Source organism: Mauremys mutica, chromosome 1 (assembly GCF_020497125.1).
Source record: "Mauremys mutica isolate MM-2020 ecotype Southern chromosome 1, ASM2049712v1, whole genome shotgun sequence".
NCBI classification, from domain to species: Eukaryota; Metazoa; Chordata; order Testudines; family Geoemydidae; genus Mauremys; species Mauremys mutica.
In genome coordinates this window covers 5,287,308-5,315,146 of record NC_059072.1, presented here as the reverse complement: position 1 = coordinate 5,315,146, position 27,839 = coordinate 5,287,308, and the positions used below count along the sequence as shown (strand labels likewise).

General features: G+C 49.4%; 2 protein-coding genes across 6 annotated transcripts in view; one reads left to right on the top strand and one right to left on the bottom strand.

Annotated features, from left to right (window-relative positions):
- LOC123361885 overlaps positions 1 to 18,540 on the bottom strand; it is a 35,571-nt gene extending 17,031 nt beyond the window's left edge. Inside the window, exons 1-7 of the mRNA XM_045002078.1 lie at positions 17,958 to 18,540; positions 15,373 to 15,468; positions 14,180 to 14,277; positions 8,974 to 9,125; positions 7,812 to 7,904; positions 5,849 to 5,983; positions 2,871 to 3,031 (exon numbers count right to left, since the gene is read on the bottom strand). Of these exons, the coding sequence (XP_044858013.1) occupies positions 2,871 to 3,031; positions 5,849 to 5,983; positions 7,812 to 7,904; positions 8,974 to 9,125; positions 14,180 to 14,277; positions 15,373 to 15,468; positions 17,958 to 17,960 (738 nt within the window). The 5' untranslated portion in view covers positions 17,961 to 18,540. The remainder of the gene's footprint in view (positions 1 to 2,870; positions 3,032 to 5,848; positions 5,984 to 7,811; positions 7,905 to 8,973; positions 9,126 to 14,179; positions 14,278 to 15,372; positions 15,469 to 17,957) is intronic.
- A 385-nt stretch (positions 18,541 to 18,925) lies between these two features.
- IRF5 (interferon regulatory factor 5) overlaps positions 18,926 to 27,839 on the top strand; it is a 47,767-nt gene continuing 38,853 nt past the window's right edge. For 2 of the 5 annotated variants that reach the window (XM_044991638.1, XM_044991625.1), the window contains exon 1: positions 19,673 to 19,917. The gene's annotated coding sequence lies outside the window, so the exon portion shown is untranslated. Of the gene's footprint in view, positions 19,075 to 19,672; positions 19,918 to 25,366; positions 27,831 to 27,839 lie in introns of those variants that run through there. The other 3 variants (XM_044991610.1, XM_044991617.1, XM_044991603.1) reach the window with 3 other exon arrangements.

Sequence of the window (27,839 nt, the reverse complement as noted above, 5' to 3'; positions counted from 1 at the left end):
TGAGGTGTCTGGGCAGAGCTGTGCTGGGACAGCTGGCACCGCACAGCACCTGCTCACATGATGCCAACCTAAGCCACTCAGTTCCTCATTTCCAAGAGCATAGCCTTTTTCTGCTCTGTTCTCCTTTAAACCAACTGACCACAATGCTAGATGAACTTTATTATAAAGACAGGCCCAAGCAGCAAAGCTCCCTTGACGCATGTGCGTGCGCGTGGGAGGTCACGGGTGGGGCACAGAAGTTTGGGGTCAATGTATTGCTTCATCTCTGGTTTGCAAGGGACTTGGTAAAGTACAAACACAGCCAAGCTATGAGTTGGCCCTGCAGAACGGCGTGGAGGCCTGACTATGGGGCCCACAGACTGCATTGGGGAGAACTTTGAATATGCTCAGACGTAACTTTTGGGAGTAGAGGGCAAAAGCCCTTGAACACAGATCACTGGGTGATGTTGCAGCTCGCTATCGCCATCACAGGCTGGCCAGGACCTCTAGACAGAGTTGTCTCAGCTGAGCGAGTGCCACAGAGACAAAAAGTAGTGGAGTTTTCAGAAGTCAAGTGACTTGGAGAGAACTGTGCTGTTATCCTGAGACACACCCAGCTTTTGGATAAAAGGAGTTTTTAGGCACAGCAGAGAACCAGACAGGGTTTCCAGTCCAACCTCAGACACAAGTAGAAGGTTATCAAGTGGTTAAACCTCTTCCTAAGGAGAATTTTATTAACTAAGCAGACATTTCCGAAAGACAGAGCTCTTCAAAATCCCCTTCACAAATGAAAGCCAAACCTATAATCTCCATTCTGTTAGCACAACACAGGTCCTGGGTTGAGAGGAACATCCCAGTTTGGGCTGATCAAGTGCCGAGAGAGTCTGCAGAACAAATGACACAAGGATGAGCAGCCCCTCTATAGAGGCTCCCACATTTTTTTACGGGAGGCACTTTCACGTCGGGGTTAGAGCTGAGCCTGAGTGGGGACAGGACAATTCAAGGGTTGGCTGAAAGCATCTGTCATGGAGTATGGGGGAGTCAGGGCTCTGCACCCCCCACTTCCTGCGATTCACTATGACTCTCCGCCAGCCAGTAAAACAGGAGGTTTATTGACCAGTGCTTCTGCAAGTGGTGGTCCATCGGCTGCCGGTCCGTGGCGAGTTTCCTCATAAGAGCATCGAATAGGATAATAATATGGCACCGGTCCCCGGCACACTGGAAAACAAAAATTGCTGGTCCCCCACATCAGATAGCTTGAGAAGCACTGTATTAGACGACAGGAACACAGTCCAAAACAGTGCGTGTAGGTGCAGACAACAGGACCCCCTCAGTCAGGTCCATCTTGGGGGGCAGGGAGCTTAGACCCCAGCCCTGGGGCATTCCCCCCGTTTCCCCAGCCAGCTCCAAAGTGAAACTCTCCAGCCCCTCCTCTGGCCTTTGTCTCTTTCCCCGGCCAGGAGGCCACCTGACCTCTTTGTTCTCCAACACCTTCAGTTGGCACCTTTGCAGAGGAGGGGCCCAGGCCATCAGTTGCCAGGAGACAGGGTGTCGGCCATTCTCTGTGCAGACACCACCATACTGGCCCTCTTGGGCTCTGCAACAATCACACACCCTGATCCCCCCACCTAGATACTTAAGAACTGCATAGGGGAAACTGAGGCACCCACACAGTATTCAGAGAAAACATTAAGAACATTCCAGGTCATCACAGTATCCAAGGGTAGTCACACTCAGAAAAGTATCTGCGACTGAAAGCTCTTGGCATAGCATCTACCTGAACCTGAGCTGAGCTTTTGGGCATTACCGTAAAACAGATAATAAATAAGAACACTATGAAATAATAATCAGCACTTCACTCTTCACTATCACCTGGAAAAAATGCCAGACTGCGAGAGATGTAAAGAGCTCCATCAATTTACATTATGAAAACAAAGATCAAGAAGGAGATGGATCCCAGCCCACCTCCTAGCTGCTTGCTCAGTTACTAGTGAGGATACAAAGAACAGAAGATTTTCAGTGTTCAGGTAAGTGTTTGCAGCTCTAGCTATTGGGGAGAAAATAAAAAATCATCTATTGACTTGTAAACTAAGCACTCGGGCTCCTCAATCCCAGCCTGAGGCCCCCATGGCTTTCACCTCTCCAGATTCTTCTGCAGCTGGGGTCTCACCTACTGAGCATTTGCTGTCATGGCCACTTTTGGCATCATGTGCCAATTCGATCACAGCGGAGTTTACACCAAACACACCCTACTCTGCTTTCTCTCACACTTGTCACTCCAGCAGCCGACTGCTTCCATTATAGGGATTGAAACCCAAGAGCAGAACAGATGCAGCTGATCAAAGGCTAAATAAAAAACAAGAGGTTCCTAGAGAATGCCCCCAGACAGCTTGCAGAGGCCATGAAGCAGCTGCACAGGATGCAGAGCTGAGAGTCTCCAGAGGCTTTTTGGGTGAGTTAAGTGTTTACCAACTGGGCTACAACGCCGCCTGAAGCCTCAGAGATGTGTAGCTGCTGTGACAGGAGACCAGTGTGAGAACCATTGAGCTCTACAAAATACAGCTCTCCAGTCCAGCTGGCGCTGAGGGTCCGCGCCCCACACAGGGATCCTGATATCTTACAACATACCATTTCAGAAGCAATTACACTAGCACAGGCCAAGCCTATAGATCACTACCGTTAATTTGTGCACTACATTATGGATGCATGTACGGAGCTAGGCAGTCCTGACTCTGCATGCTGTAGTGGCTAGGCAGGGAGGTTGCCTCGGACACATATATATCGAAATAGGACTCTCCGAGTCCTGTGCGGTACTGAATTGGGAACTGCCACATGAAGCTACAGAAGGCTTTGGGCGGCCTCCACGCAAGTGGGTACAGACGGTCCATTACCTCTTTCAGTTCCTCTTCATGCTCCACTTCAGAGCCCTCAGCCCACTTCCGTCCTGCTCCTCCCAGTGGAGGGGGAGAGTTCCTCTTCTCAAGCCCAAAGCTGTTCTTGTTCCCTCTGGCATCTGGGAAGCAGGGCAGCTGGGTCTGGTTTGGAGAGGATTCTAGACAAATATTCCAGCAAAGGAAACAAAGAGGAGCGTTAGAGTCAGATGCTGTCGCCAACAAAATCTGGGCTTGAGGGGGGAGGGGCTGGCAGGTTTTTTTTGTTTTTTTCCTCTTTTTCTTTGGAAAAAGAAATGCAGACAAGTCAGTAGCTCCCCCCTAAGCAACAGCTGGCTGAGTCAGGAATCAGACTTCACAGCAGCTGGGAGCTCAGCCAGCCTCCCATTCCACCAGCACCGTGATGATCATCACACATTTCCTTTAGCATCACCACAGTCTATCAGATGCTGTCCGTGGACACAGCCTGCCTGAAACCACATCCCAACTGGCTGGCTGCGTCATGCTGAAGTCACACTATCCACCTGCTGCATACAGCTCACGATGTCGCTAGCTAAATCACACACCTCCGGCAACACAGGCCTCTCTCACCAGAGACAAAGCAGCTCTCCTTAGCTGGGGAGAGCAGGTTACTTCCTACCCCAGCCCCTTTGCTCTTCCTGCCTTTTTCCAGGCTGCACCTTGCATGTGAACTCCCCACCCCAGTACCCAAATTCATTCAAATCCCTCCTTAGCACTCACTTCTTCTAACAAGACTCACTTGTGTAGTGTTCCTTACCACAGGAAAGAGGAAGAACGAGGCTGCGATCAGTACAAAGGGGACTCTTCATTGAAGCGGCTGGACACAGACAGACCCTGTGGTTTTCCCTGACCCTATAACTTCCAGACTGACTGGCACAGTTTGAGCTGCCAAGTGTCACTACACGTCTCCCGAAATCCTGGCCTGGACCATTCAGTCATAAAAAGACCTGCTGACTATGCTAGTGGTATCAAAATATCCGTCAGTTGCCTAAAGCCTCTCGCAGCTGACTTGTGTGGTCTGCAAGCAGCTTGGGGCAGAGAACACATCTTCCTGCATGGAGCATGCTGCAGGCACGTAATGAATCTTTGGAGAATGTCACTGAGTTCTCCAACTGAGAGCAACAATATACCATTTGAATTCAGGTCCTGCCTCCAACGTGCTAGGCACAGTCGAAACGCACAATCCCTGCCCTGAAGCACCTGTGATCTAATAATACTTGGCACTTGTAAAGCTGGGCCAGTATCATCAGCCCCATTTCACAGCTCGGGCAAACGGGGCAGAGAGGTGAAGTGACCTGCCCTAGCTCTCATAGGGAGTTGACAGCTGAGTCATGAATAGAACCAAGGAGTCCTGGCCGCCAGCCCCACTCACATACAAACTGCAAACGGATACAGTCAGCAGCAACATAGAGCCTTCCCCGGCTCAGTGACCGTTGCCTGGCCTGCAGGGCCGGCTTTAGCAAGTGCGGGGCCCGATTCCTGGGGGGGCGGGGCTTGTACTCACCGGGCAGGGCTCCCAGTCTTTGGCAGCACTTCGGATTGCTGGCCGGGAAAGCAGGGCCGTGGGGCTGCTGCGCTCCAGCCGGAGCTCTGGCCGGGAGAGCAGGGCCGTGGGGCTGCCGCGCTCCAGCCGGAGCTCTGGCCGGGAGAGCAGGGCCATGGGGCTGCCGCGCTCCAGCCGGAGCTCTGGCCAGGAGAGCAGGGCCATGGGGCTGCCGCGCTCCAGCCGGAGCTCTGGCCGGGAGAGCAGGGCCGCGGGGCTGCCGCGCTCCAGCAGGAGCTCCGGCCGGGAGAGCAGGGCCATGGGGCTGCCGCGCTCCAGCCGGAGCTCTGGCCAGGAGAGCAGGGCCGTGGGGCTGCCGCGCTCCAGCAGGAGCTCCGGCCGGGAGAGCAGGGCCATGGGGCTGCCGCGCTCCAGCCTGAGCTCCGGCCGGGAGAGCAGGGCCGTGGGGCTGCCGCGCTCCAGCAGGAGCTCCGGCCGGGGAGAGCAGGGCCATGGGGCTGCCGCGCTCCAGCCAGAGCTCCGGCCGGGAGAGCAGGACCGCGGGGCTGCCGCGCTCCAGCCGGAGCTCTGGCCGGGAGGAGAGCAGGACCGCGGGGCTGCCGCGCTCCAGCCGGAGCTCTGGCCGGGAGGAGCAGGACCGCGGGGCTGCCGCGCTCCAGCCGGAGCTCTGCCCGGGAGAGCAGGGCCATGGGGGCTGCCGCGCTCCAGCCGGAGCTCTGGCTGGGAGAGCAGGGCCGTGGGGCTGCCGCGCTCCCAGCCAGAGCTCCGGCCGGGAGAGCAGGACCGCGGGGGCTGCCGCGCTCCAGCCGGAGCTCTGGCCGGGAGAGCAGGACCGCGGGGCTGCCGCGCTCCAGCCGGGGCTCTGGCCGGGAGAGCAGGGCCATGGGGGCTGCCGCGCTCCAGCCGGAGCTCTGGCCGGGAGAGCAGGGCCGTGGGGCTGCCGCGCTCCAGCAGGAGCTCCGGCGGGAGAGCAGGGCCGTGGGGCTGCCGTGCTCCGGCCAGAGCTCTGGCCGGGAGAGCAGGGCCGTGGGGCTGCCCCGCTCCAGCCGGAGCTCTGGCCGGGAGAGCAGGGCCGTGGGGCTGCCGCGCTCCGGCAGGAGCTCCGGCCGGGAGAAGCAGGGCCGTGGGGCTGCCACGCTCCAGCAGGAGCTCTGGCCGGGGAGAGCAGGGCCGTGGGGCTGCCGCGCTCCAGCCTGAGCTCTGGCCGGGAGAGCAGGGCCGTGGGGCTGCCACGCTCCAGCAGGAGCTCCGGCCGGGAGAGCAGGGCCATGGGGCTGCCGTGCTCGGCCGGCACTGGGGCCAGGGAATTGGGGGCCGCCAAAGACCCCTGCAGAGCGGACCGCCGCCGGGGTGAGTAAAAAAAATTAAAAAGGCACCTAAGGCGCGGGGGCCCGATTCCGGGGAATCGGGCGAATCGGACTAACGCCGGCCCTGCTGGCCTGGGCCAAGTTACCTTCAGTTTGTGTGCTCTTGGCAAGGGGCTGCATCCGCCTCGGACTTCTGATCTCAGACGGAGCCTCTGAGCTGTCACACTGCTCTCTTTTTTCAGCTGGTGCTACGGGCAGCTTGGCCAATGGCGGTGCATCTCCTGTTGGAAAGTAAACAGGTCAGGCTCCTCTTTTTGTGAACGAGGCAATGAAGAGGCATTCAGGGCACAGGCAGAAGACTGAATGGATAAGAAAGGAGTCAGTGGACAGAATTTAGTAGAAGCTCTACCAAGGATCATCTAGTCCACCCCGTAGGTGCCGACTTCCCATCTGCCCCGTTCGTGCTCAATTCTCCCCGTCCCGCCCCTGGCCCTGCCTGCCCCTGCACCACCCTCGCCCCGCCCCAATCCCACCCTCTTCCCCCAAGTCCCCACCCTTGCCCCACCTCTTTACCGTCTCCTCCGCTGATCTTGCTACGTCCCCAATTCCCCCTCCTCCCGCTGAGAGCCCTAAGTGCTGCCAACACAGCTGTTAGGTGGCAGGAGGGAAGCGCTGGGAGAGGGAGGAGCAGGGACACGGTGTGCTCAGGGGAGGATGCAGCCAGGAGGGGTGGGTGCCAGGGGAGCTTGGCTGCTGGTGGGGTGTGGAGCACCCGCTAATTTTTCCCTGTGGGTGCTCCAGCCCTGCAGCACCCACGGGAGTTGGCGCCTATGGTCCACCCTGTACCAAGCCAGGACACACTCCCCAGATAGGGGATGGTATCAGACTCTAAACCAATCATCTTTTACTATTAGGTGGTTACCTACTAGTCAGACAATATTAGACCAGGGCTTTGGAGCAGAGCCGGAGCTGGAGCGCGGACCAGGAGGTTTTATGCCCGGAGCTGGGCGGAGCAATTCAAAAATGTGATTGGCTCCAAATCTGTGGATTAGACTGCAGCTGTTCACTCCTCACTCTAATGCCAGGTACCACCGTAAGCCATTCCTCTCCCTCTCTAGGAGTTGTTCAACTTTCAGATACTTTTAGAAGTGTGTTTCCACCCCTGGGGCATTGCCTGGGCTAGTTGGACACGTCTAGTTCTCACAGCTTTTCCTCACATATCAAACCCCATCAGCAATTTCTCTATATTCTAAGCTGCCTCTAACTGATCTTTGCATCTCTCTGGGACTGACGTGATGCTCACAGGGGCAGAGACAGGACAGCTGTACCTTTCTCCAGTGCGTTCTGGCAAAGGGCATTGGACAACATACATGAATTAAGCCACTCACCTTCCCCCACCCGCACCCCTCTACTGTGCCAATTCATTCATTGATGAATCTCCCTTTCCAATCATCTCACCCAGAAAAAGTCCCCTGCCCACATACACAACATGACCTGGTTCTCTATTTCAAATCTGGCTTCCGCTCTCTGATGCAATTGGCCTGAGAAAGGGTCAGCGCTCAGTCATTTGGAAACTGAGAAGTAGCTAGGATACCAACTGGCTAATTCACTAGCTGCCATTCTGCACCAATCCCAACTTCTATACGATTTTTACACTCAGGCAGGGTGGTCGTTGCTAGCTTGTCTCTGTCCATGGACAATTCCTGAGTCCACTGGATTTTCAGACAAAGTGGAAGTGCTCTTTCCCTCCACGGCTTTCTTCAGGCCTTCCAAATGCTGAGTATATTTCAGAGCAGGATAGCTGCTTGTGGAAGAACATGCTTACTCAGTTCTAAACGCACTCCTCTTGCTCCACTGCAGTTTCCAATGACAGAAGTGGAGCAACTGGAGTTTAGAAGTTTGGTTAATCCCTAATTTTAACAAGTTTCTGCAACAGGATCCGGCAAACTGAGAGATCCTATACAGAAAAGCAGAGCTGGAATATTTTTTTACCCAGAATAAAGAATGCAAAGCATGGTGAAGGACTTCAGGCAGAATCATCCCTTCGATTGTCAGGGTCCTGGGTGGGTATCTGTGTTTTTGTCTTGTTTCCTTGATGTTTTTATTTACCTTGAGCATGTTCTGTTGAGCTGGGCTGGTAAACAAAGGCTCTCTGATTCTTCACGGAACCTTGATGAGATTTAGCATCTTTGGGGTCTTGATCTAAGAGAAATTAAGGAAAACAGGTACAAGAAGTAAACCGTCTACTGAGCCAAGCCACAGGCCACTCAGATGCCCCAAAAATGGCCACAGTAAAGAGTCCTGAATAGAACAGGATCACTTTTTTCCAAACCAAGAAGTTATTCCAGTCCTGGGCTCCCCACGCACACAGCAGTTCTGACATCCCTCATTCCTGGCCCACAGCCCTTCGGCTCTTACGTCCCCGCACTGCTCTACCAATGCATCCCACTACTCCTGAGCTAGAACATCCTCTACTGCCGAGAATCTGCTCAGATCAAGCAAAACCTGCCACGCAGGTTGAACTGTGCTAATCTTGGGGAGGTTTGGGAAGGCAGACTATGCACAAGGCTGAGAAGAGCACAGCCATATAACAGTGCATTGAAGCTAGTGGGGGATTATATTTGTGTCTGACGCAGGTGCCAATTACTCAAATGTGCACTGGGGCCAGCCCATCAGATTGGTGGGGAGCTGGTAAAATTCACTGATATAAGATTTGTATTTTTTTAAAGCAGTGGGGCTTGGGGGAAGGAGAGAGTGGAGCTGCCGCAAGCTCAGCCCTACAGGCCAGGGTTGACAGGACTACCATACTTGTCTCTGCTGCACCCTCTGTGGGCAAGCAAGGGGCAGGACTGATGGCCTACACTGGAGCTGCAGGTGTAACTTCTAGCTCTGGCAGACAGACCTGCGCCAGCTGTGATGGACTAGCATGCTACAAATAGAAATACTGCTGCAGCAATGTGAAGGGCTAGCAGCCTGAATACGTACACAGGGCTTCAGATGGGAGTGTACTCCAGGCAGCTAGCCCCAGCTCCAGGGTAGATTAAGAATTCCATCCAGTTCTTCAGTTTCCCCTGTCAGGAAGATGCTGGACTGGAAGACGATTCCAAGTGACTACAGAACATGAGATCTGTTCTCCAGGCCAGTCAGAATACAACCCAATAATGACAAACCTGCCCTCACCTCTATCAGATAAAGGGATCTGTTACAGTCTCAAAAAGAACCTGAGAGGCACCCTACGACCTCATCTTCAGGAGAGTTCTGGGGACATTACCTATCAAAGTTCCCTTAAAGTCCTCAAACGGAGGGTTCTTCTGGTCCACTCTCCTACTTTCCACCTTTTTCCTTGGTGCCTGAAGATGGCTCTCCCGTTCAGCAGAGGCTCTGGACACTTGTGAGTGAGTGAAAGCAATATTCATCCATGAACTGTAGAGATTAAAGGTCGAATTAGGAAAATGAAGGGCCACATACATGCAGATGAGGTTTCCCTCCCCTAGGGTTAAAAGCCAAGGCTAAATTATCTGTGATGATATCTACCCTCAGTCAGGAAACTTGTGATCTAGTTGTGCAGATTAAGAAGATATTTGAACCGGAGGGGGGAAAAAAATCAGCTGTCTGGATTTTGTGGCTGTGTAACAAATTCTAAGATGGTTGGCCACGTACTGGTAATTTGGAACACTAACATCTGATGTTCCTTCAAAGAGAAGCTCTCTGTGTTTGGTGCTGCAATGCTTCCATCTGATCCACACACGAAGGAATTTTTGCGTACAGCAGGGATACAGACTGAATGCTATTTTGCCATGCAACACCTCATAAACCTTATGGTGAAGTCCTTACACCATCTCCAGCTGATCCCCACTCAGACCCTTGATAAATGCGGAGTTTATCGCTCAGTTCCCACAGCTCCCCAGATGAGAGCTGTTGTGCTAACTAGGCCTACAAATTTACCCAAATTGTGAGTTAAACTGTAAAAAGTGAATGAACGTTTATAGTGTGGGTAACAAAATGGAGGAACTAGAACTACTGGTGCAGGAAGTGAAGCCAGATATTACAGGGGTGTCAGAAAGATGGTGGAATAGTAGTCATGGCTGGAGTACAGGTAATGAAGGCTTTGTGCTGTTCAGGAAAGACAGAAATAAAGATAAAGGTGGTAGAGCAGCACTATATGTTAATGATGAGGTTGACTGTAAAGAAATTAGAAGTGATGGAATGGATAAGACAGAGTCCATTTGGGTCAAAATCACTTTGGGAAAGAAAACTACCAATGGCTACTCTAGGATAGTGCTCGGGGTGTCTAAAAACCCCAGGATCCAATCTGGATATGGACTGACACCTTGTTAATATTTTAATGAAATAAATACAATCGTAAATTGTGTGATTATGGCAGACTTTAACGTCCAAGATATAGATTGGAAGACAAGAGCTACTAGTAATAGTAGGGCCCATATTTCCTGGATGTGAAAGCTGGCAGATGTCTTCATCAAACAGTCATCGAACCAACAAGAAGTAGCAAAGAATCCTGTGGCACCTTATAGACTAACAGACGTTTTGCAGCATGAGCTTTCGTGGGTGAATACCCACTTCTTCGGATGCAAGCAGTGGAAATTTGTTAGTCTATAAGGTGCCACAGGATTCTTTGCTACTTCTACAGAACCAGACTAACACGGCTACCCCTCTGATACTTGGAACCAACAAGAGTTGATGCCATTTTAGGTTTGGCACTGGTGAGTAGTGAGGACCTCACAGAAGAACTGGTTGCAGGGGACAACCTTGGTTCAAGTGACCATGGGTTAATTCAGTTTAAACTGAATGAAAGGATAAACCAAAACAAATCTGCAAGTAGGGTCCCTGATTTCAAAAGGGCAAACTTTAAAATATTAAGGGAATTAGCTAGGGAAATGGGTTGGACTGAAGAACTCAAAGATCTGAATGTGGAGGAGGCTTGGAATTACTCTAAGTCAAAGTTGCAGAAACTTTGCCTGCATCCCAAGAAAGGGGAAAAAATTCATAGGGAAGTGTTGCAGACCAAGCATCTCAAAGAGGTGATAAAGAGAAAGCAGAAAACCTACAAGGAATGGAAGATGGGAAGGATCAGCAAGGAAATCTACCCTTTGGAGGTCAGAAAGTGTAAGGATAAAGTGAGAACTGCTAAAAGCTAAGTAGAGTTGGACCTTTCAAAGGAAATTATGTTTGCCTAAGTTAGGTTGGCATACACCTGACGCAGTAATTAAAGGAAAGAAGAAGTAGGATCGCCAAGCACTGAGGATGGGGTGGAGATTAAATACTTTGCCTCAGTTTTTAAGGAGGCTAATGAAGAGTTTAGGCACAGTGGCAGGGTAGTTAATGGGAACAAGGATATGGAAGTAGAAATTACCACATCCAAGGTGGAAGACAAACTCAAACATCTTAATGGGACTAAATCGGGGAGCCTGGATAATCTCCATCCAAGAATATTAAAGGAACTAGCACACGAAATTGGGAGCCCAAGAGCAAGGATTTTTAATGAATCTGTAAACTCATGGGTCATACCCTATGACTGGTGAATTGCTAACATAGTACTGTACCTATTTTGAAAAAAAGTGATCCAGGAAATTACAGGCCTGTTAGTTTGACCTCAACTGTATGCAAGGTCTTGGAACAAATTTTGAAAGAGAAAGTAGTTAAAGACATAAAGGTAAACGGTAATTGGGATAGAATATAACATGTGTTTACAAAAGGTAGATCATGCCAGACCAACACGATCTCCTTCTTTGAGAAAAAAACCCTGATTTTTTTGACAAAGGAAATGCAGTAGATCTAATCTATCTGGATTTCTGTAAGGCATTTGATAGAGTTCCACATGGGAAATTATTAGTTAAATTGCAGAAGATGGGGATTAATATGAAAATTGGAAGGTGGATAAGGAACTGGTTAAAGGGGAGACTACAATGGGTTATACCGAAAGGTGAACTGTCAGGCTGGACAAAATTTACTAGTGGAGATCCTCAGGGATCGGTCTTGGGACTAATCTTATTTAACATTTTTATTACTGACCTTAGCACAAAACGTGGGATTGTGCTAATAAAATTTGCAGATGACATAAAATTGGGAGGAGAACCAATATGGAGAAGGACCAGCATATCATACAAGAAGGTCTGGATGACCTTGAAAACTGGAGTAATAGAAATGGGATAAAATGTAATAGTGCAAAGTCAGGCACTTAGGGACTAACAAGAAGAATTTTTTCTATAAACTGGGGATTTATCAGTTGCAAGTGACAAAGAAAGAGAAGACCTGGGTGTGCTGGTTGATCACAGAATGACTATGAACCGTCAACATGATTGCGGCCATGAAAAAGGGTAATGTAATCCTAAAATGCATCAGGCGAGGTATATCCAGTAGAGACAAGTATAACGATACTAACACTTAAAATACACTGGTGAGACGTCATCTGGAATACTGTGTGCAGTTCTGGTCTCCCACATTTAAGAAGGATGAATTCAAACTGGAACAGGTGCAGAGAAGGGCTACTAGGATGATCTGAGGAATGGAAAACCTACCTTGTGACAGGAGACTCAAAGAGCTTGGCTTGTTTAGCCTAACTAAAAGAAGGCTGAGGGGAGATATGATTGCTCTCTATAAATACGTCAGAGGGATAGATACCAGGGCAGGAGAGGAGTTATTTCAGTTAAGTGCCAATGTGGACACAGAAACGAATGGATATAAATTAGCCATCAGCGAGTTTAGGCTTGAAATTAGACAAAGGTTTCTAATCATCAGAGGAGTGAAGTTCTGGAACAACCTCCCAACAGAGGGGGAAAGGAGGAGGACACGGCCCTAACTGGCTTCAAGACTGAACTTGATAAGTTTATAAAGGGGATGGTACAAAGAGATTGTCTACATGCAATTGTAGGTAATCTGCAACTGCTAGTAGCAAATATCCCCAATGGCCGGTGATGGAGCACTAGATGGGGAGGGTTCTGAGTTACTAGAGACTTCTAGACTTGGGGGAGGGATAGCTCAGTGGTTTGAGCATTGGCCTGCTAAACCCAGGGTTGTGAGCTCAATCCTTGAGAGGGCCACTTAGGGATCTGGGGCAAAAATTGGTCCTGCTAGTGAAGGCAGGGGGCTGGACTCGATGACCTTTCAAGGTCCCTTCCAGTTCTAGGAGATTGGTGTATCTCCAATTATTACTTTATTACCTTCTTTCCCAGGGTCTTGTCCACATGCTCAGGGTAAACTGACCACCATATTTGAGGTTGGGAAGGATTTTCCCCTCAGGTCAGATTGGCAGAGACTCTGGGGTTTTTTAGCTTTCCTCTGCAGCATGGGACACAGGTCACTGTCAGGTTTAAACTAGTGTAAATGGTGGATTCTCTGTAACATTAAGTCTTTAAATCATGACTTGAGAACTTCAGTAACTCAGCCAGAGGTTATGAGTCTGTTACAGAGGTGGGTGGGGTTCTGTGGCCTGCGATGTGCAGGAGCTCAGACTAGATGATCATGATGGTCACTTCTGACCTTAAAGTCCAAGACACCAGGCCAGAGAGAAAGAGCCAGATGCCATCGCCATCTCTACTGGCTAAATCTAAATACCACCTGCGATGTCAGACTTTGTCACATGCCCCAGCCCCGCGTGTGTTCTTTTCCTTCCCCACCTTATTTCTTCTCCTTCCCATCCCTCCCTCTTCTTTTTACTTTTATTTAATAAGAGTCTGGCTTAGCTGGCCAAGACTGCATATTCTGCAATTCTGCTGTAAGCCTGGGAGCAAAAAAGGCAGCTACATGCAATGCCTTAAACAGCCTGAAGCTGAGACAAGTCTGCCAGGTCTCTGAGGGCATCTCCACACAGCAACTAGACACCCGCAGCTTGCCCGTGCCAGCTGACTTGGGCTCGCAGGGCTCTGGCTGTGGGCCTGTTTCACTGCTGTGCAGACCACTTGGCTTGGGCTGCAATGCAGATGTAGGATCCTGAGAGATGGGAGGGTCCCAAAGCTCAGGCTCCAGCCAGAGCCCGGAAATCTACACAGCAGTGAAACAGCCCATAGCCTAAGCCCCACGAGCTGGAGTCAGCCAGCCCCAAAGTCTTCTGTGCTGTGTAAGCATACTCTGGATGACTGCCCAGACAGTGTGCTGGGTTTCTCCAGCAGTGACACTGCAAGTGAGAGTCAATACCAGAGCCAGAAACTGCATTTTCTCTCTTTGCTGCTCTTTTCTCTCCCCCTTTTGTGTTTATTCCTCTTGTCTTGTCTTCTAGGAACCGGGATTGGACTTGAGCAACAGCAGCAGCAATGACAGAGTGAAGTCCTCATGTTGCTCTGGATATTTCAGGAGCTGCACTGCTCTGGAGTGAATGTGTCCAACCCTCCTTGGCCAGAGGGATGGGGAACAGTCACGGTAACGTGTCATGATGGTAAGAGCAAATACAGTTGAGCGAGAAGGAAACCCACAGAGAAGAAAATCTCCCAGTCTAGGGCGGTGCTAGTTGGGGCTGGACCTACCCATACTGCTGTGGAACTTCTGCTCCATTCCCTTGATGGCTCTGCTGCTTCTTACGTCCCTCCTCTTCCTGACTGCACAAGGACTTGGTAGCACCAGCCTTGGGAAAGATGCAAGACATTAGCAGTCTCATATTGGTAGCCAAAATGTTTGCATCACAAGGTGAAGACACCAATATAAAATTGCTCTTTAAAACAAGGCATGCTCTCCTTCCCTTGAGCTACAATACAGCACCCAAGGAACTGGCTAGGGTTACAGATGGGGAAAGAACATTCATCTTGGCCATACGGGGAGCGCAGCTGTTTACTACATTGAGACAAAGTTCCACATCACACAGTTTAGACTCCCCTCCCACCCTCACCTAACCCAACCTTAGGCATGGGCTCCTCCTGCACATCACCCATCTCCTGGGACCAATGATCTCTAGTACACATTTCCTAGGGTTTGGTGGTCTGTCCAGTTTTAAGGGCCCCGGATGATGGAGCTTCCACTCCATCCTTGATGAGACTAGAATCCACAAGCTAATCCACATCACTGCTCCAAAAGCCCTTCCTGTAGAAAGGACTGGACTAGTGGCCTTAGGTGACTGTGGACTGAGTTCTGCTTCTAAATCACTCTAATGCTTGAGTAAAGGACTCCCTTCACTCTGCATCAGGTCCCCAACCTGTAAAACGTGGAGGACAGTCCATACCTAGCTCTCTGGTATGCTGAGAGGTTTAGCATCAGTGAAGTGTTTTGGAAAGCTTGAATTTACCATGGCCAAATTATCTCCCCTGATCTTCCCTTCCAAATGCTCTCCATTCCCTGCAGTCTCTGTAAGAACGGTTGGCACGATCCCCACCCTCACCTTCATTCAGGCCCGTAACCTGGGAGTTTCCTTTCATCCCTCTCTCTTCTTTCCCCACATATGCAAGTCATATCCAAATCTTGCCACTTCTTCCTCCACAACCTCTCTATCTCTGCAGCTAAGAGCTCATGTCCAGGCCTTTATTTCTCATATCAACCTCTACAACTCCTCCTCTTCTCTGGCCTCCCTGCCGCCTACTTCACCTTCTCCAGTCCATACAAAGCTCACTGTGCATTATCCCCTTCCTTCTTTAGAGTCACTGATTGCTTAGGATTCCCAATAATTCATGAATGAAGGACTTAATCCCTGAGCACCAATTAAAGTCAAGTGCTGCAGCTAAAACCTTACCAAGAGTTCCGACACTGCTAGCCCTCCATATGGCTCCTCCTCGCAACTGGAAGAAGAACGAGAACTGTCCCAAGGACTGCTCAGTGCATCTATGTCCTGAAATACAGAAGGAGGTGTCCAAGTCAGAGCCCACTCCACTTTCAGGCAGTTACATTTTGATTTTCTAACATCTTTGTGTCGTTTCAACAGGATATGGTGGTGTTCTTCAGCTGATGTCCTAAAGTGCTGCACAGCGCTGTGGCCAGTAAACAGGTGGTGCTGCGTTCCATCACAGAGGTAACTGCATTTCAACGTGGGGAAGTCATGAAGCAATTGCTATTTTTGTGGTCCATAAAATGCTTTGAAATCCTCCTGCATGAAAATTGCCATACCACATATCAAAGATGTAAGACCACAGCGAAGGCTGACCAATAAGATATTAACCCTGCAATGTTCAGGAAGATTTTAATCATTGCAAGTATGCTTTGCAAGGGTGGTAAGTACATTATATATTCCATACACCCACCAGAACTGGTCTTTAGCTAACAAATAAACTAGTTAATTGGCTTAAATATAAATTATACACGAAAGTAAAAGGTATAGAGTTGAAATGTGAAAACCTGACTGATATGAATACAAGTCTGTGTTGTTTTAAGCTTTCAAGTCTGGATTACCTAGCTAGAAGGCCAGATATGGATTGCTAACTGCATTTCATTTTTGCACTGCACATGGTGAAAGATGCTGTCATTATGTACAATGTGGAAGAGAAATCACCACGATAATTAACGAAAACTGGAAGGAAAGTTTGTGGTTGGAGTCAGAAAAGCAGCTATATTTAAAAGTTTCATTTCTTACTCAAGCAAGCTTCTCCTGTGTATCTCTGAGTCATATGGTAGCTGCTCAATTTGCTAACACAAACTGCTCTCCCAACTACAACTATGCAGTGATGGCCGAGAGAGGTGGATTCTGATCTGCCTCATGCATCCCACACAAAGCTGGAAGGCTGAGAGCCTATTTGGGAAGGCCCATCATTGTGGTACCTATTGCAAAATCTTCATTACTAGTGAGGAGGTCAGAGGCACATGCACATGTCTAGATTTGTTGAGTTGCTGCTCTGATGACCAGGAGATTGCTGAGCGATGTTCGGTTGCTGAATTGATGGCATTTGTCTTGAATTCTCACTTCACAGAGTGGACCCTGTGAAGGCTACTGTCTTTATTACTAGTGAGGAAGTCAGAGGCACATGCGCATGTCTAGACTGGTTCTTGGGTTTGACCTTCCACGGTCATCTTGGTCAACTCTGAACCGAATCCAAACTAACCATGGTAGATGCGGACATCTAATGCACAAATGGAAAATCAAGGACTCTCTGGTATGCGAGTGTGGTTCCCCACGACAGACCATCAAACATATCACTACCTACTGCCCAATTTATAAATATGAAGGAGGCATTACTGCAATAAATTCTGCTACTCCTGATGTAGCCATTTGGCTCCATCAACTTCAGGTGAAACTATAGTTGCTGCTCTATGCCAGCCATGTGAAAGAAGGAGGTGGTCTAGATTTTCAGATCCCACTGCTGACAGAAAAAACATCAGCAACTGATTTACAATCAAAGCAAATGGGATCTGGAGTCATTGACTGAACTATAACTTATCACTTGATCTTGCCTGATACTAAGATGTTTCAATGAGAATGGAGAGTGCTCAGCGCCTTGCAGGATCCAGCCTTTAAGTTATCAAAGTACCTGATGTGATGTGAGCCAGTCAGAGGAATCATCCCAGTCCTCTGAAGGGAAAAGCCATAAGGTAAAGTAGTTTGCAGTCCACTGCAGACTGCTGATTACTGTGCTTGCATGCCCACTCTTTATTAACAACTTGAATGAACAGAAACAGGCACAAGAAGGAGGAAAGTTATAGATGTGAACATGTTTTGGGGTGCCTCAAGTTACCAACCGACAAGGTGTTAAGTGGCAAGAACCTGCCACCGCCCCCCAGACATTGATGCCTTGCAGAGAATACAGCCAAGTCCGACGTTTGCTTGCCTGAAGTTGGCAGTTATTGGAAAGTTTCACTAAACAGTAGCCTATTCTCGTCTAAGAATTCAGCAGGAGGCCTGCAGGTCAGTTTATAGGGAGCAATCAGATATGTAGACATCAGATTAATCATCCTGTAAGTATATAAGAAAAGGGAGAAATCTAATGCTGTTTCTATTATACTTTCCTTCTCTCTCTCTTTTACTGGAAAGAGTGACAAGCTTGAGGGAGAAAAGAAACAAAGCTGATCGAAGGCCAGACGACAGGATTCACACGGAAAGGTCCATAAGCACCTGAGGGATGTCACTACCAAGGACGGAGAGGGATCGTTTAAGGTGCCCAAGGGGGTATAACTAGGGGATGGAATTAAGAAAAGGAAACCAGGCTGAATAGAAGGAGAAAATGCATGAAAGCAAAATCTTTTAGTCTGTGGAGGGAAAGTGGTAGAAACCCCATCACCTGGGGTTGTTACAATTAGACTGGACAAACGCTAGAAAACAAAATGTGCCACAGGAAACAATCCCCCAAATGCCAGCCTGCTCCTGCGAGGGTTATTCCCGGGGGTACATACCATGTGGCAGGCCTGGCCTCCGCCTGCTCCCAGGAAGTCTCTGGTAGCTGCCTAGACGTGCAGAAGGGCCTGGAGCTGGGGTTGGAGCTGGGCAGCGGAAGTGGGCAGAGGGTGATACCCAGGGGCGTAAGGGGCCTAGCGCTGGCGGGAGGACTGACAGCAAGGAAATGGTGGCGGGGGGGTGAAGCTGAGGCTAAGAGGCGAGGGGTCCCGAGAGGGCAAAAGCAGGTACTGGGCAGGCCTAGGAAGTGGAAGGGGCCTGGAGCGATCTAAGCTGGGGTGCGGGGGAGGAGCTGGAGCTGCCCAGGGCAGTGGGAGTGAAGATTGGGGTGGTCTGGCGCTAGGGGGTGGAGGGGACTGGAACTGTCTGGTGCTGGGGAGCAGAGCTAGCTATGGGGCGGGGCTTTCTGGCGCTTAGGGGCACGGTGGCCTATGGAGGGGGTCTGGGGGAGGGAGTGAGCTGGGGGGGGCAGGGCTGTCTATGGGGGGAGGGGCCGTGTTGCGACTGTCTATGGGAGAGGGGCCCTGTCAGGACTGGCTGGGGGCGGGGCTGTCTAGGGGGGGGAGGGGCCGTGTCGTGACAGGCTGGGGGCAGGACTGTCTGTGGGGTGGGGGCGGGGCTGTCTTTGGGGGGAGGGCTGGGGCGGGGTTGCTGTGGGGGAGGAGCTTCCTGTGGGGAGGGGGCGGGGCTGCTATGCTGTGGGGGAGGAGCTGTCTGTGGGGTGGGGGCGGGGCTGCGGACGGGCCTGTCGCCGCTGGCTGCGGGTGGGGGGGGGGGGGCGCGGCGGGGTTGCCGGGTAACCGCCGCACGTAGCTCCCGTCCGCTCCCAACGGCCGCCCGCGCCAGGCGGGTCCCAGTGAGAAGTGACCGACCCGCGGCGGCGGCCAATCGCTGAGCCGGGCTGGGGGAAGGGGGCGGAGCGATCTCAGGAGGCGAACCAATGGGACCGGAGAAAAGCGGAGGGGCGGGGACAGATGTTAAAGGGACCGCGCACATGTTCATGGCCCTCGCTAGCGGCCCAGAGGAATCCGGGGAGGCGCCTGCTCCCCGCTGCATCCCCCGCCCCGCCCCGCCCCTCCCCTCACGGCGCCGAGCGAGAGCCCAGGTGCATTGTGGGTACGCGGCTCGGCATTGGCCAGGGTCTAGGCGGGACCGGCTGGGGGCGGGGCCCAGCCAGAGGGTCTGGGGGGGATGGGCCAGGAGGGGGCGGAGCCAGAACTGGGGGATGGGCCAGGAGGGGGCGGGGCCAGAACTGGGGGGTGGGGCAGGACTGAGGAGTACAGGGCCGGCAGGAGGCGGGGCCCAGCCAGAGGGTCTGGGGGGGATGGGCCAGGAGGGGGCGGGGCCAGAACTGGGGGGGTGGGGCAGGACTGAGGAACACAGGGCCGACAGGAGGCGGGGCCCAGCCAGAGGGTCTGGGGGGGATGGGCCAGGAGGGGGCGGGGCCAGAACTGGGGGGGTGGGGCAGGACTGAGGAACACAGGGCCGACAGGAGGCGGGGCCCAGCCAGAGGGTCTGGGGGGTGCAGGGCCGAGCTACAGGGCTTGGGGGTTGCTGGGCTGGCAGGTGCAGGGTACAGGACGGGGGGGGGCAGGGCCCAGCCACAGGGCCTGGGGGGTGCAAGGTTGGGGAGGGCACAGGCGCAGCTAGAGGACTTGGGGGTACTGGGCCCAGGACAGGGGTTGGGAGATCCCAGGATGGTGGCACTGCTCCTTCAGCCCAGACCCGTCTCACTTGAGCTATGGGAGCAGCTCCGTTAGCAGCTGGGAGTATCAGGCTGTTACCCTCTCTGGACAGGAAGTGGATATGATGCGCACGCTCCACCAGCATGTGGCAGCAGCACTGACGCTTGCAGAGCTCATCCCTGCAATGCTGGAATGACGTGATGATGCCTGGAGCCACGGCATCCTTGGTGATCTTAAAAAGGGCTCCAGAGGTGATCCCGGCAATTACAGACCGGTAAGTCTAACGTCGGTACCGGGCAAATTAGTCGAAACAATAGTTAAGAATAAAATTGTCAGACACATAGAAAAACATAAACTGTTGAGCAATAGTCAACATGGTTTCTGTAAAGGGAAATTGTGTCTTACTAATCTATTAGAGTTCTTTGAAGGGGTCAACAAACATGTGGACAAGGGGGATCCAGTGGACATAGTGTACTTAGATTTCCAGAAAGCCTTTGACAAGGTCTCTCACCAAAGGCTCTTATGTAAATTAAGCTGTCATGGGATAAAAGGGAAGGTCCTTTCTTGGATTGAGAACTGGTTAAAAGACGGAACAAAGGGTAGGAATTAATGGTAAATTCTCAGAATGGAGCAGGGTAACTAGTGGTGTTCCCCAAGGGTCAGTCCTAGGACCAATCCTATTCAATTTATTCATAAATGATCTGGAGAAAGGGGTAAACAGTGAGGTGGCAAAGTTTGCAGATGATACTAAACTGCTCAAGATAGTTAAGACCAAAGCAGATTGTGAAGAACTTCAAAAAGATCTCACAAAACTAAGTGATTGGGCAACAAAATGGCAAATGAAATTTAATGTGGATAAATGTAAAGTAATGCACATTGGAAAAAATAAGCCCAACTATACATACAATATGATGGGGGATAATTTAGCTACAACGAGTCAGGAAAAAGATCTTGGAGTCATCGTGGATAGTTCTCTGAAGACGTCCACACAGTGTGCAGAGGCGGTCAAAAAAGCAAACAGGATGTTAGGAATCATTAAAAAGGGGATGGAGAATAAGACTGAGAATATATTATTGCCCTTATATAAATCCATGGTACGCCCACATCTTGAATACTGTGTACAGATGTGGTCTCCTCACCTCAAAAAAGATATTCTAGCACTAGAAAAGGTTCAGAAAAGGGCAACTAAAATGATTAGTATCAGAGGGGTAGCCGTGTTAGTCTGGATCTGTAAAAGCAGCAAAGAATCTTGTGGCACCTTATAGACTAACAGACGTTTGGGAGCATGAGCTTTCGTGGGTGAATCCGATGAAGTGGGTATTCACCCACGAAAGCTCATGCTCCCAAACGTCTGTTAGTCTATAAGGTGCCACAAGACTCTTTGCTGCTTAAAATGATTAGGGGTTTGGAGAGGGTCCCATATGAGGAAAGATTAAAGAGGCTAGGACTCTTCAGCTTGGAAAAGAGGAGACTAAGGGGGGATATGGTAGAGGTCTATAAAATCATGAGTGATGTTGAGAAAGTGGATAAGGAAAAGTTACTTACTTATTCCCATAATACAAGAACTAGGGGTCACCAATGAAATTAATAGGCAGCAGGGTTAAAACAAATAAAAGGAAGTTCTTCTTCACGCAGTGCACAGTCAACCTGTGGAACTCCTTACCTGAGGAGGTTGTGAAGGCTAGGACTATAACAGTGTTTAAAAGAGAACTGGATAAATTCATGGTGGTTAAGTCCATAAATGGCTATTAGCCAGGATGGGTAAAGAATGGTGTCCCTAGCCTCTGTTCGTCAGAGGATGGAGATGGATGGCAGGAGAGAGATCACTTGATCATTGCCTGTTAGGTTCACTCCCTCTGGGGCACCTGGCATTGGCTACTGTCGGTAGACAGATACTGGGCTAGATGGACCTTTGGTCTGACCCGGTACGGCCGTTCTTATGTTCTTATGTTCCCTTAGGGAACTACTGCACGCCAGCTACTCATCAAGGCCCTACTCTACTGAAGTCAGTAGGGATGTTACCATTAATATTAACTGATGCAGGCTCAGGCCCCAAGTCCAGAATCTAAATACCCCAGGTGTCAATAACCAGACACTAAAATAGGGCGCGAACTAGGGGTAGGACTACAAAGTCTGGACCAAAACCAGAAAAGGGATAGGACATGAGCAGCAATCCTCATGAAGTGAATTATTTTAAATCATATTCCATACCCCCAACCAGGCTGGCTACGTGCATCTATCCTCTAGCCTGATGGCTGTGTCAAATGGAGGTCCCCAAACGTCTAGGCCTTGTAACTTGTATCCTGTAACTTTTAAGTCATTATTTCTAGGTGTGGAAGGATTTGATTTGTATTGGTTGATGTCGGTAAACCTCAGATTCCCTGTACACACCCAAACTGAGAACAAAAATATTTTCATCAATAACAATAGAAATGTACAGACAGGAAATGCAAGAAAAATGCTGCTTGAGAACTTACTGTGATTTAGAATTTTGAATGAGGCTTGTTACGAATGGCCTAGCGTATGAATAGTAAACAGGTGTGATTTATTGATTTAAGGATATTTAATTTGTGTGTTTTGACATGATTCTGACAATTTGTTTTAAGTTTGTAAAGCTTTATCTTTTTGAATATCAGTGTCTATTGTCCCTAGTCTGATCTCCCCCCACACCTCCATAATTTCCCACAACTGAAAATTTAAATGGGTAAAAATCTAAAAAAAAATGCTTAAAAATAAACATTGATATCAGTCAAAATTATAAAAGAGTTGCATTCTGCCAAGACTAATTATTTTCCAGTTTAATTTCTCCCACATGACTTAGTTACTTGCCACTTAGTGTCCCAGTGTTAAATAATCACAATAAATAAATACTGGACACTTCAGAGCAGGGGTCTTAAACTCAATTTATCTTAGGGCCAGGGCCAGTCCTCAAATCCTCCCAGCAGGCCAATAATGTGACTGAAGATGGTGTTCAGAAAAGAAAACATTTATATTGTATTTTTTATTTCGAATTTCTTAGAAATAATAAAAGTCATACAACGTTATACAGTTCTTTGCCTGCCAGAGAGTTTTTAGTGTTTGCCAGACACCTGGCAACGCTTCAGTTCTGTCAGTTTGTTGATGTTTGGCCTCAGTGACTGAGCAGATGAAACCTTCAGGATTGCAGCAAGGGGTGCATCAGATAGTTGTGTTCCATATTTTGACTTAGACTCATAGACTTTAAGGTCAGAAGGGACCATTATGATCATCTAGTCTGACCTCCTGCACAACGCAGGCCACAGAATCTCACTCCTTTGTTACTCCTATAACAAACCCCTAACCTATGTCTGAGTTATTGAAATCCTCAAATCGTGGTTTAAAGACCTCAAGCTGCAGAGAATCCTCCAGCAAGTGACCCGTGCCCCACGCTGCAGAGGAGGCAAAAAACCTCCAGGGCCTCTGCCAATCTGCCCTGGAGGGAAATTCCTTCCCGACTCCAAATATGGCGATCAGTTAAACCCTGAGCATGTGGGCAAGACTCACCAGCCAGCACCCAGGAAAGAATTCTCTGTAGTAACTCAGATCCCACCCCATCTAACGTCCCATCACAGACCATTGGGCATATTTACCTACTAATAATCAAAGATCAATTAATTGCCAAAATTAGGCTATCCCATCATACCATCCGCTCCATAAACTTATCAAGCTTAGTCTTGAAGCCAGATATGTCTTTTGCCCCCACTAGTCCCCTTGGAAGGCTGTTCCAGAACTTCACTCCTCTAATGGTTAGAAACTTTCATCTAATTTCAAGTATAAACTTCCTAATATCCAGTTTATATCAATTTGTTCTTGTGTCCACATTGGTACTAAGCTTAAAAAATTCCTCTCCCTCCCTGATATTTATCCGTCAGATATATTTACAGACAGCAATCATATCTCCCCTCAGCCTTCTTTTGGTTAGGCTAAACAAACCAAACTCTTTGAGTCCCCTTTCATAAGACAGGTTTTCCATTCCTTGGATCATCCTAGTAGCCCTTCTCTGTACCTGTTTCAGTTTGAATTAATCCTTCTTAAACATGGGAGACCAGAACTGCACACAATATTCCAGATGAGGTCTCACCAGTGCCTTGTATAACAGTACTAACACCTCCTTATCTTTACTGGAAATACCTCGCCTGATGCATCCCAAGACCGCATTAGCTTTTTTAACGGCCATATCACATTGGCGGATCATAGTCATCCTGTGATCAACCAATACTCCGAGGTCCTTCTCCTCCTCTGTTACTTCCAACTGTTGTGTCCCCGATTTATAACCTAAATTCTTGTTATTAATCCCTAAATGCATGACCTTGCACTTTTCACTGTTAAATTTCATCCTATTACTATTACTCCAGTTTACAAGGTCATCCAGATCTTCCTGTATGATATCCCGGTCCTTCTCTGTATTAGCAATACCTCCCAGCTTTGTGTCATCCACAAACTTTATTAGCCCATTCCCACTTTTTGTGCCAAGGTCAGTAATAAAAAGATTAAATAAGATTGGTCCCAAAACCGATCCCTGAGGAACTCCACTAGTAACCTCCTTCCAGCCTGACAGTTCACCTGTCAGTATGACCTGTTGTAGTCTCCCCTTTAACCAGTTCCTTATCCACCTTTCAATTTTCAAATTGATCCCCATCTTTTCCAATTTAGCTAATAATTTCCTATGTGGAACCGTATCAAATGCCTTACTGAAATCGGGGTAAATTAGATCCACTGAGTTTCCCTTGTCTAAAAAATCTGTTACCTTCTCAAAGAAGGAGATCAGGTTGGTTTGGCATGATCTACCTTTTGTAAAACCATGTTGTATTTTGTCCCAATTACCATTGACCTCAATGTCCTTAACTACTTTCTCCTTCAAAATTTTTTCCAAGACCTTGCATACTACAGATGTCAAACTAACAGGCCTATAGTTACTCAGATCACTTTTTTTTCCTTTCTTAAAAATATCAACTATGTTAGCAATTCTCCAGTCATACAGCACAACCCCTGAGTTTACTGATTCATTAAAAATTCTTGCTAATGGGCTTGCAATTTCATGTGCCAGTTCCTTTAATATTCTTGGATGAAGATTATCTGGGCCAGGGGCGGCTCTAGCAATTTTGCCGCCCCAAGCACAGCGGCACGCCGCGGGGGGCGCTCTGCCGGTCGCCAGTCCCGTGGCTCCAGTGGACCTTCCGCAGACGTGCCTGCGGAGGGTCCGCTGGTCCCGCGGCTCCGGTGGTCCACTGGTCCACCGGAGCCGCAGGACCAGAGGACCCTCCGGACCAGCGGACCCTCCACAGGCACGCCTGAGGGAGGTCCACCGGAGCTGCCCGCCGCCCTCCCGGTGACCGGCAGAGTGCCCCCTGCGGCATGCCGCCCCAAGCACGCGCTTGGCGTGCTGGGGCCTGGAGCCGCCCCTGATCTGGGCCCTCCGATTTAGTCCCATTAAAATGTTTGAGTTTTGCTTCTACCTCGGATGTGGTAATATCTACCTCCATATCCTCATTCCCATTTGTCATCCTACCATTATCCCTAAGCTCCTCATTAGCCTCATTAAAGACCGAGGCAAAGTATTTGTTTAGATACTGGGCCATGCCTAGATTATCCTTAGCCTCCACTCCATCCTCAGTGTTTAGTGGTCACACTTCTTCTTTCTTTGATTTCTTCTTATTTATATGGCTATAGAACCTTTTACTATTGGTTTTAATTCCCTTTGCAAGGTCCAACTCTACGTGGCTTTTGGCCTATTCATGGTGGAAAAAAGTGATGCTGCCTCCATGGCTGACTCCGCCCGGCAACTAATGATGCTGCTGCCATGTCTGACTCCGCCTGGCAACTAGTGATGGTATCTCTGTCCCTCTCCCCCAGCCAATGGGAGCTGTGGGGACCGGCGCAGCATGGCTGCATGTATCTCTCCTCTGCAGGCCACAGTGGGGAGGTTCTCGGGCCGCAGATGGCCTGCAGGCCGGGACTTTGAGACTCCTGCTTTAGAGTCTTTAAATCAGGATTTGACATCTTTTTAAGAGGAGATAGGTTCTGTCTAGTTAAACCACAAGTTATTGGCCCTGATACAGGAATCATAGCCTGAAATTCTGCGGCCATGTTACACAAGAGGTTAGATTAGATTATCATAGCGGTCCCTTCCGGTGTTAAAATCTGTGAACCTCATAGTGCTTTACATCACTCCCATTTGAGAAATGAGGAAAAGGGGGCATGTTGAGGAGAAATGACCCACACGGCAAGTCAACGGTAGATCTAGGAACAGAACCCAGGAGTCTTGAGTCCCTGTCACCAAGCCAATATCTATGTTAAATTCAACATTACCTTTGAAAAAGTCTATGACTGTCAGTCTAGTATTTCTAGCATCTCTACCGGGAGACTGGAGACTTGCAGCTTGTGTGGGAGGTTTTCTTCATGTGTCTGTCTCAGCAGCTGGAATGGGTTTGATGACTGAATTCATAGACACAATACTGTGGAACAGCTCAGGTACTGTCAGAGATCCCCTGGGCTAAATCCCAACCTTTTATCCAAATTAAATAACATTCCTCATCAGCCGCACCGATGCAGGCGAAGCTGATAAAATCAAATAAATGAATATTTTACATTGCTGTGGAACTTTTCAATTGGTTTCAGATATTTACAGGTGACTGAGAACAGCGGCTTGGTGTATGGAAACACTGTGCAACCTATTGCTGGTGCTGCTACAATACCAGCAGGAATAGCTGGGAATACCCTGCTCTGAAATACAGCCACCCTGCTGTGACAGTGAGGCAGGAATCTGGGACACCGATCAACAGAGAGAATTTTGGACCAATGACTTTAGAGCAAAAACCCTACTCATGAAAAGTGCCATGGAATCCTGAATACACACATAGAACAAACAGGATATTGGCACTCAAGGTCTCATCAGAAAGACCTTCATGCAGTAAACTGCATGGAGCTCATCCGTTTATTGACCTTGGCTGGAAGGATGAAGAGCTAGGCGAACCCTGCTGGAATTTGAAGCTGTGATTTCATGGAATCTGGGTGTCTGGGGGCTCCTGGTTAGCAGTTTCAAAAATGCTTTAGCTAAAAAACCCCCTACCATTTCCTACCAAAACCTCCTTGGGGAGAGGCGGGAATATTTTAAACCGTGCAAGTCAGAATTCTGCTTCGCTAGTTAGAACTGAGCTCCAGCTTGTTGTTTTTAGAGGAGTATGTGCCAAGGGAAGTCTTGTCTTGCAGGGAAGTGTGGAAAGAAGACGGAATGAATAAATTGGTTTACTTCCATTCTCTGCTGAGCCCCAGATCCCTGCCACATGCTGAACAGCCAGCAGAGAGGGATATCACTCCATTCCCCTTTGTGTAGGATGGCAGGCATGGAAATCTCATTTTGCGGTTACGTTTTGACATCAGGATTAAAAAGAGCTTGATCGGGTTAATTTCACTTCACCAGGTGCTGCTGCATGGGTGGGACACAGCACGCATTGGGTCCTCTCTAACATACTGGGGCTGGAGTAACTGTGATGTGCTCAACCACAGCTTACACCCAGTGCTGAGGGAGAATGGCTGGCCAGTGCTTAAAAATACCACCAGGTGTATTGTTCCTTCCTCTTTCTAAAAAGTGCCACAAGATCTTGAACAGCTGCTTGTGAGAGGGACACCAGCTGGAAGAAGGGACCTCAGATTAACTTCTCCGAAGCAGAGCATCTCCCCGGAGCACCCATTGTGTTATGCTGCAGTACAGCTGTTCTTAAATGGTGGCCCCTGGACCAATTGGTAAACCTCAGGGCATTTGGTCCCCAGGTAGCTGGCTGGCTGCATTGGGCTGGCTTCTCCTCCTTGTAGGCAGCTTCTGCACTTCATGAAAAGCTAGTTTCAAATGCTATACAAAGCTCCCCTGAGGAAGTGTTATCCCAATGGGAGAGACTCACCCAAGCCCACCTGGGCTCGCTGGGTTTACTAATAAGAGTGTGATGCCAATGAGCACATGTAGGTTTCCACTTGGGAAGGAGCTTGGAGGAAGGTACCTGGAAGAGACCGGTCAACAGCTGGCCAAGAGAAGCCATTTTCTCCAGGGTTGAGGAGGGCTGGCAAGGCAAGGATTCCCAGGCATACAAAGAGCTTGCACAAGAGAAGCTTCATCATCGAATGAAGGGCTGGAATGGATGGGCCGCCATGTGGGGGAATAGCTCCCCCACCCAGGTGAAACTC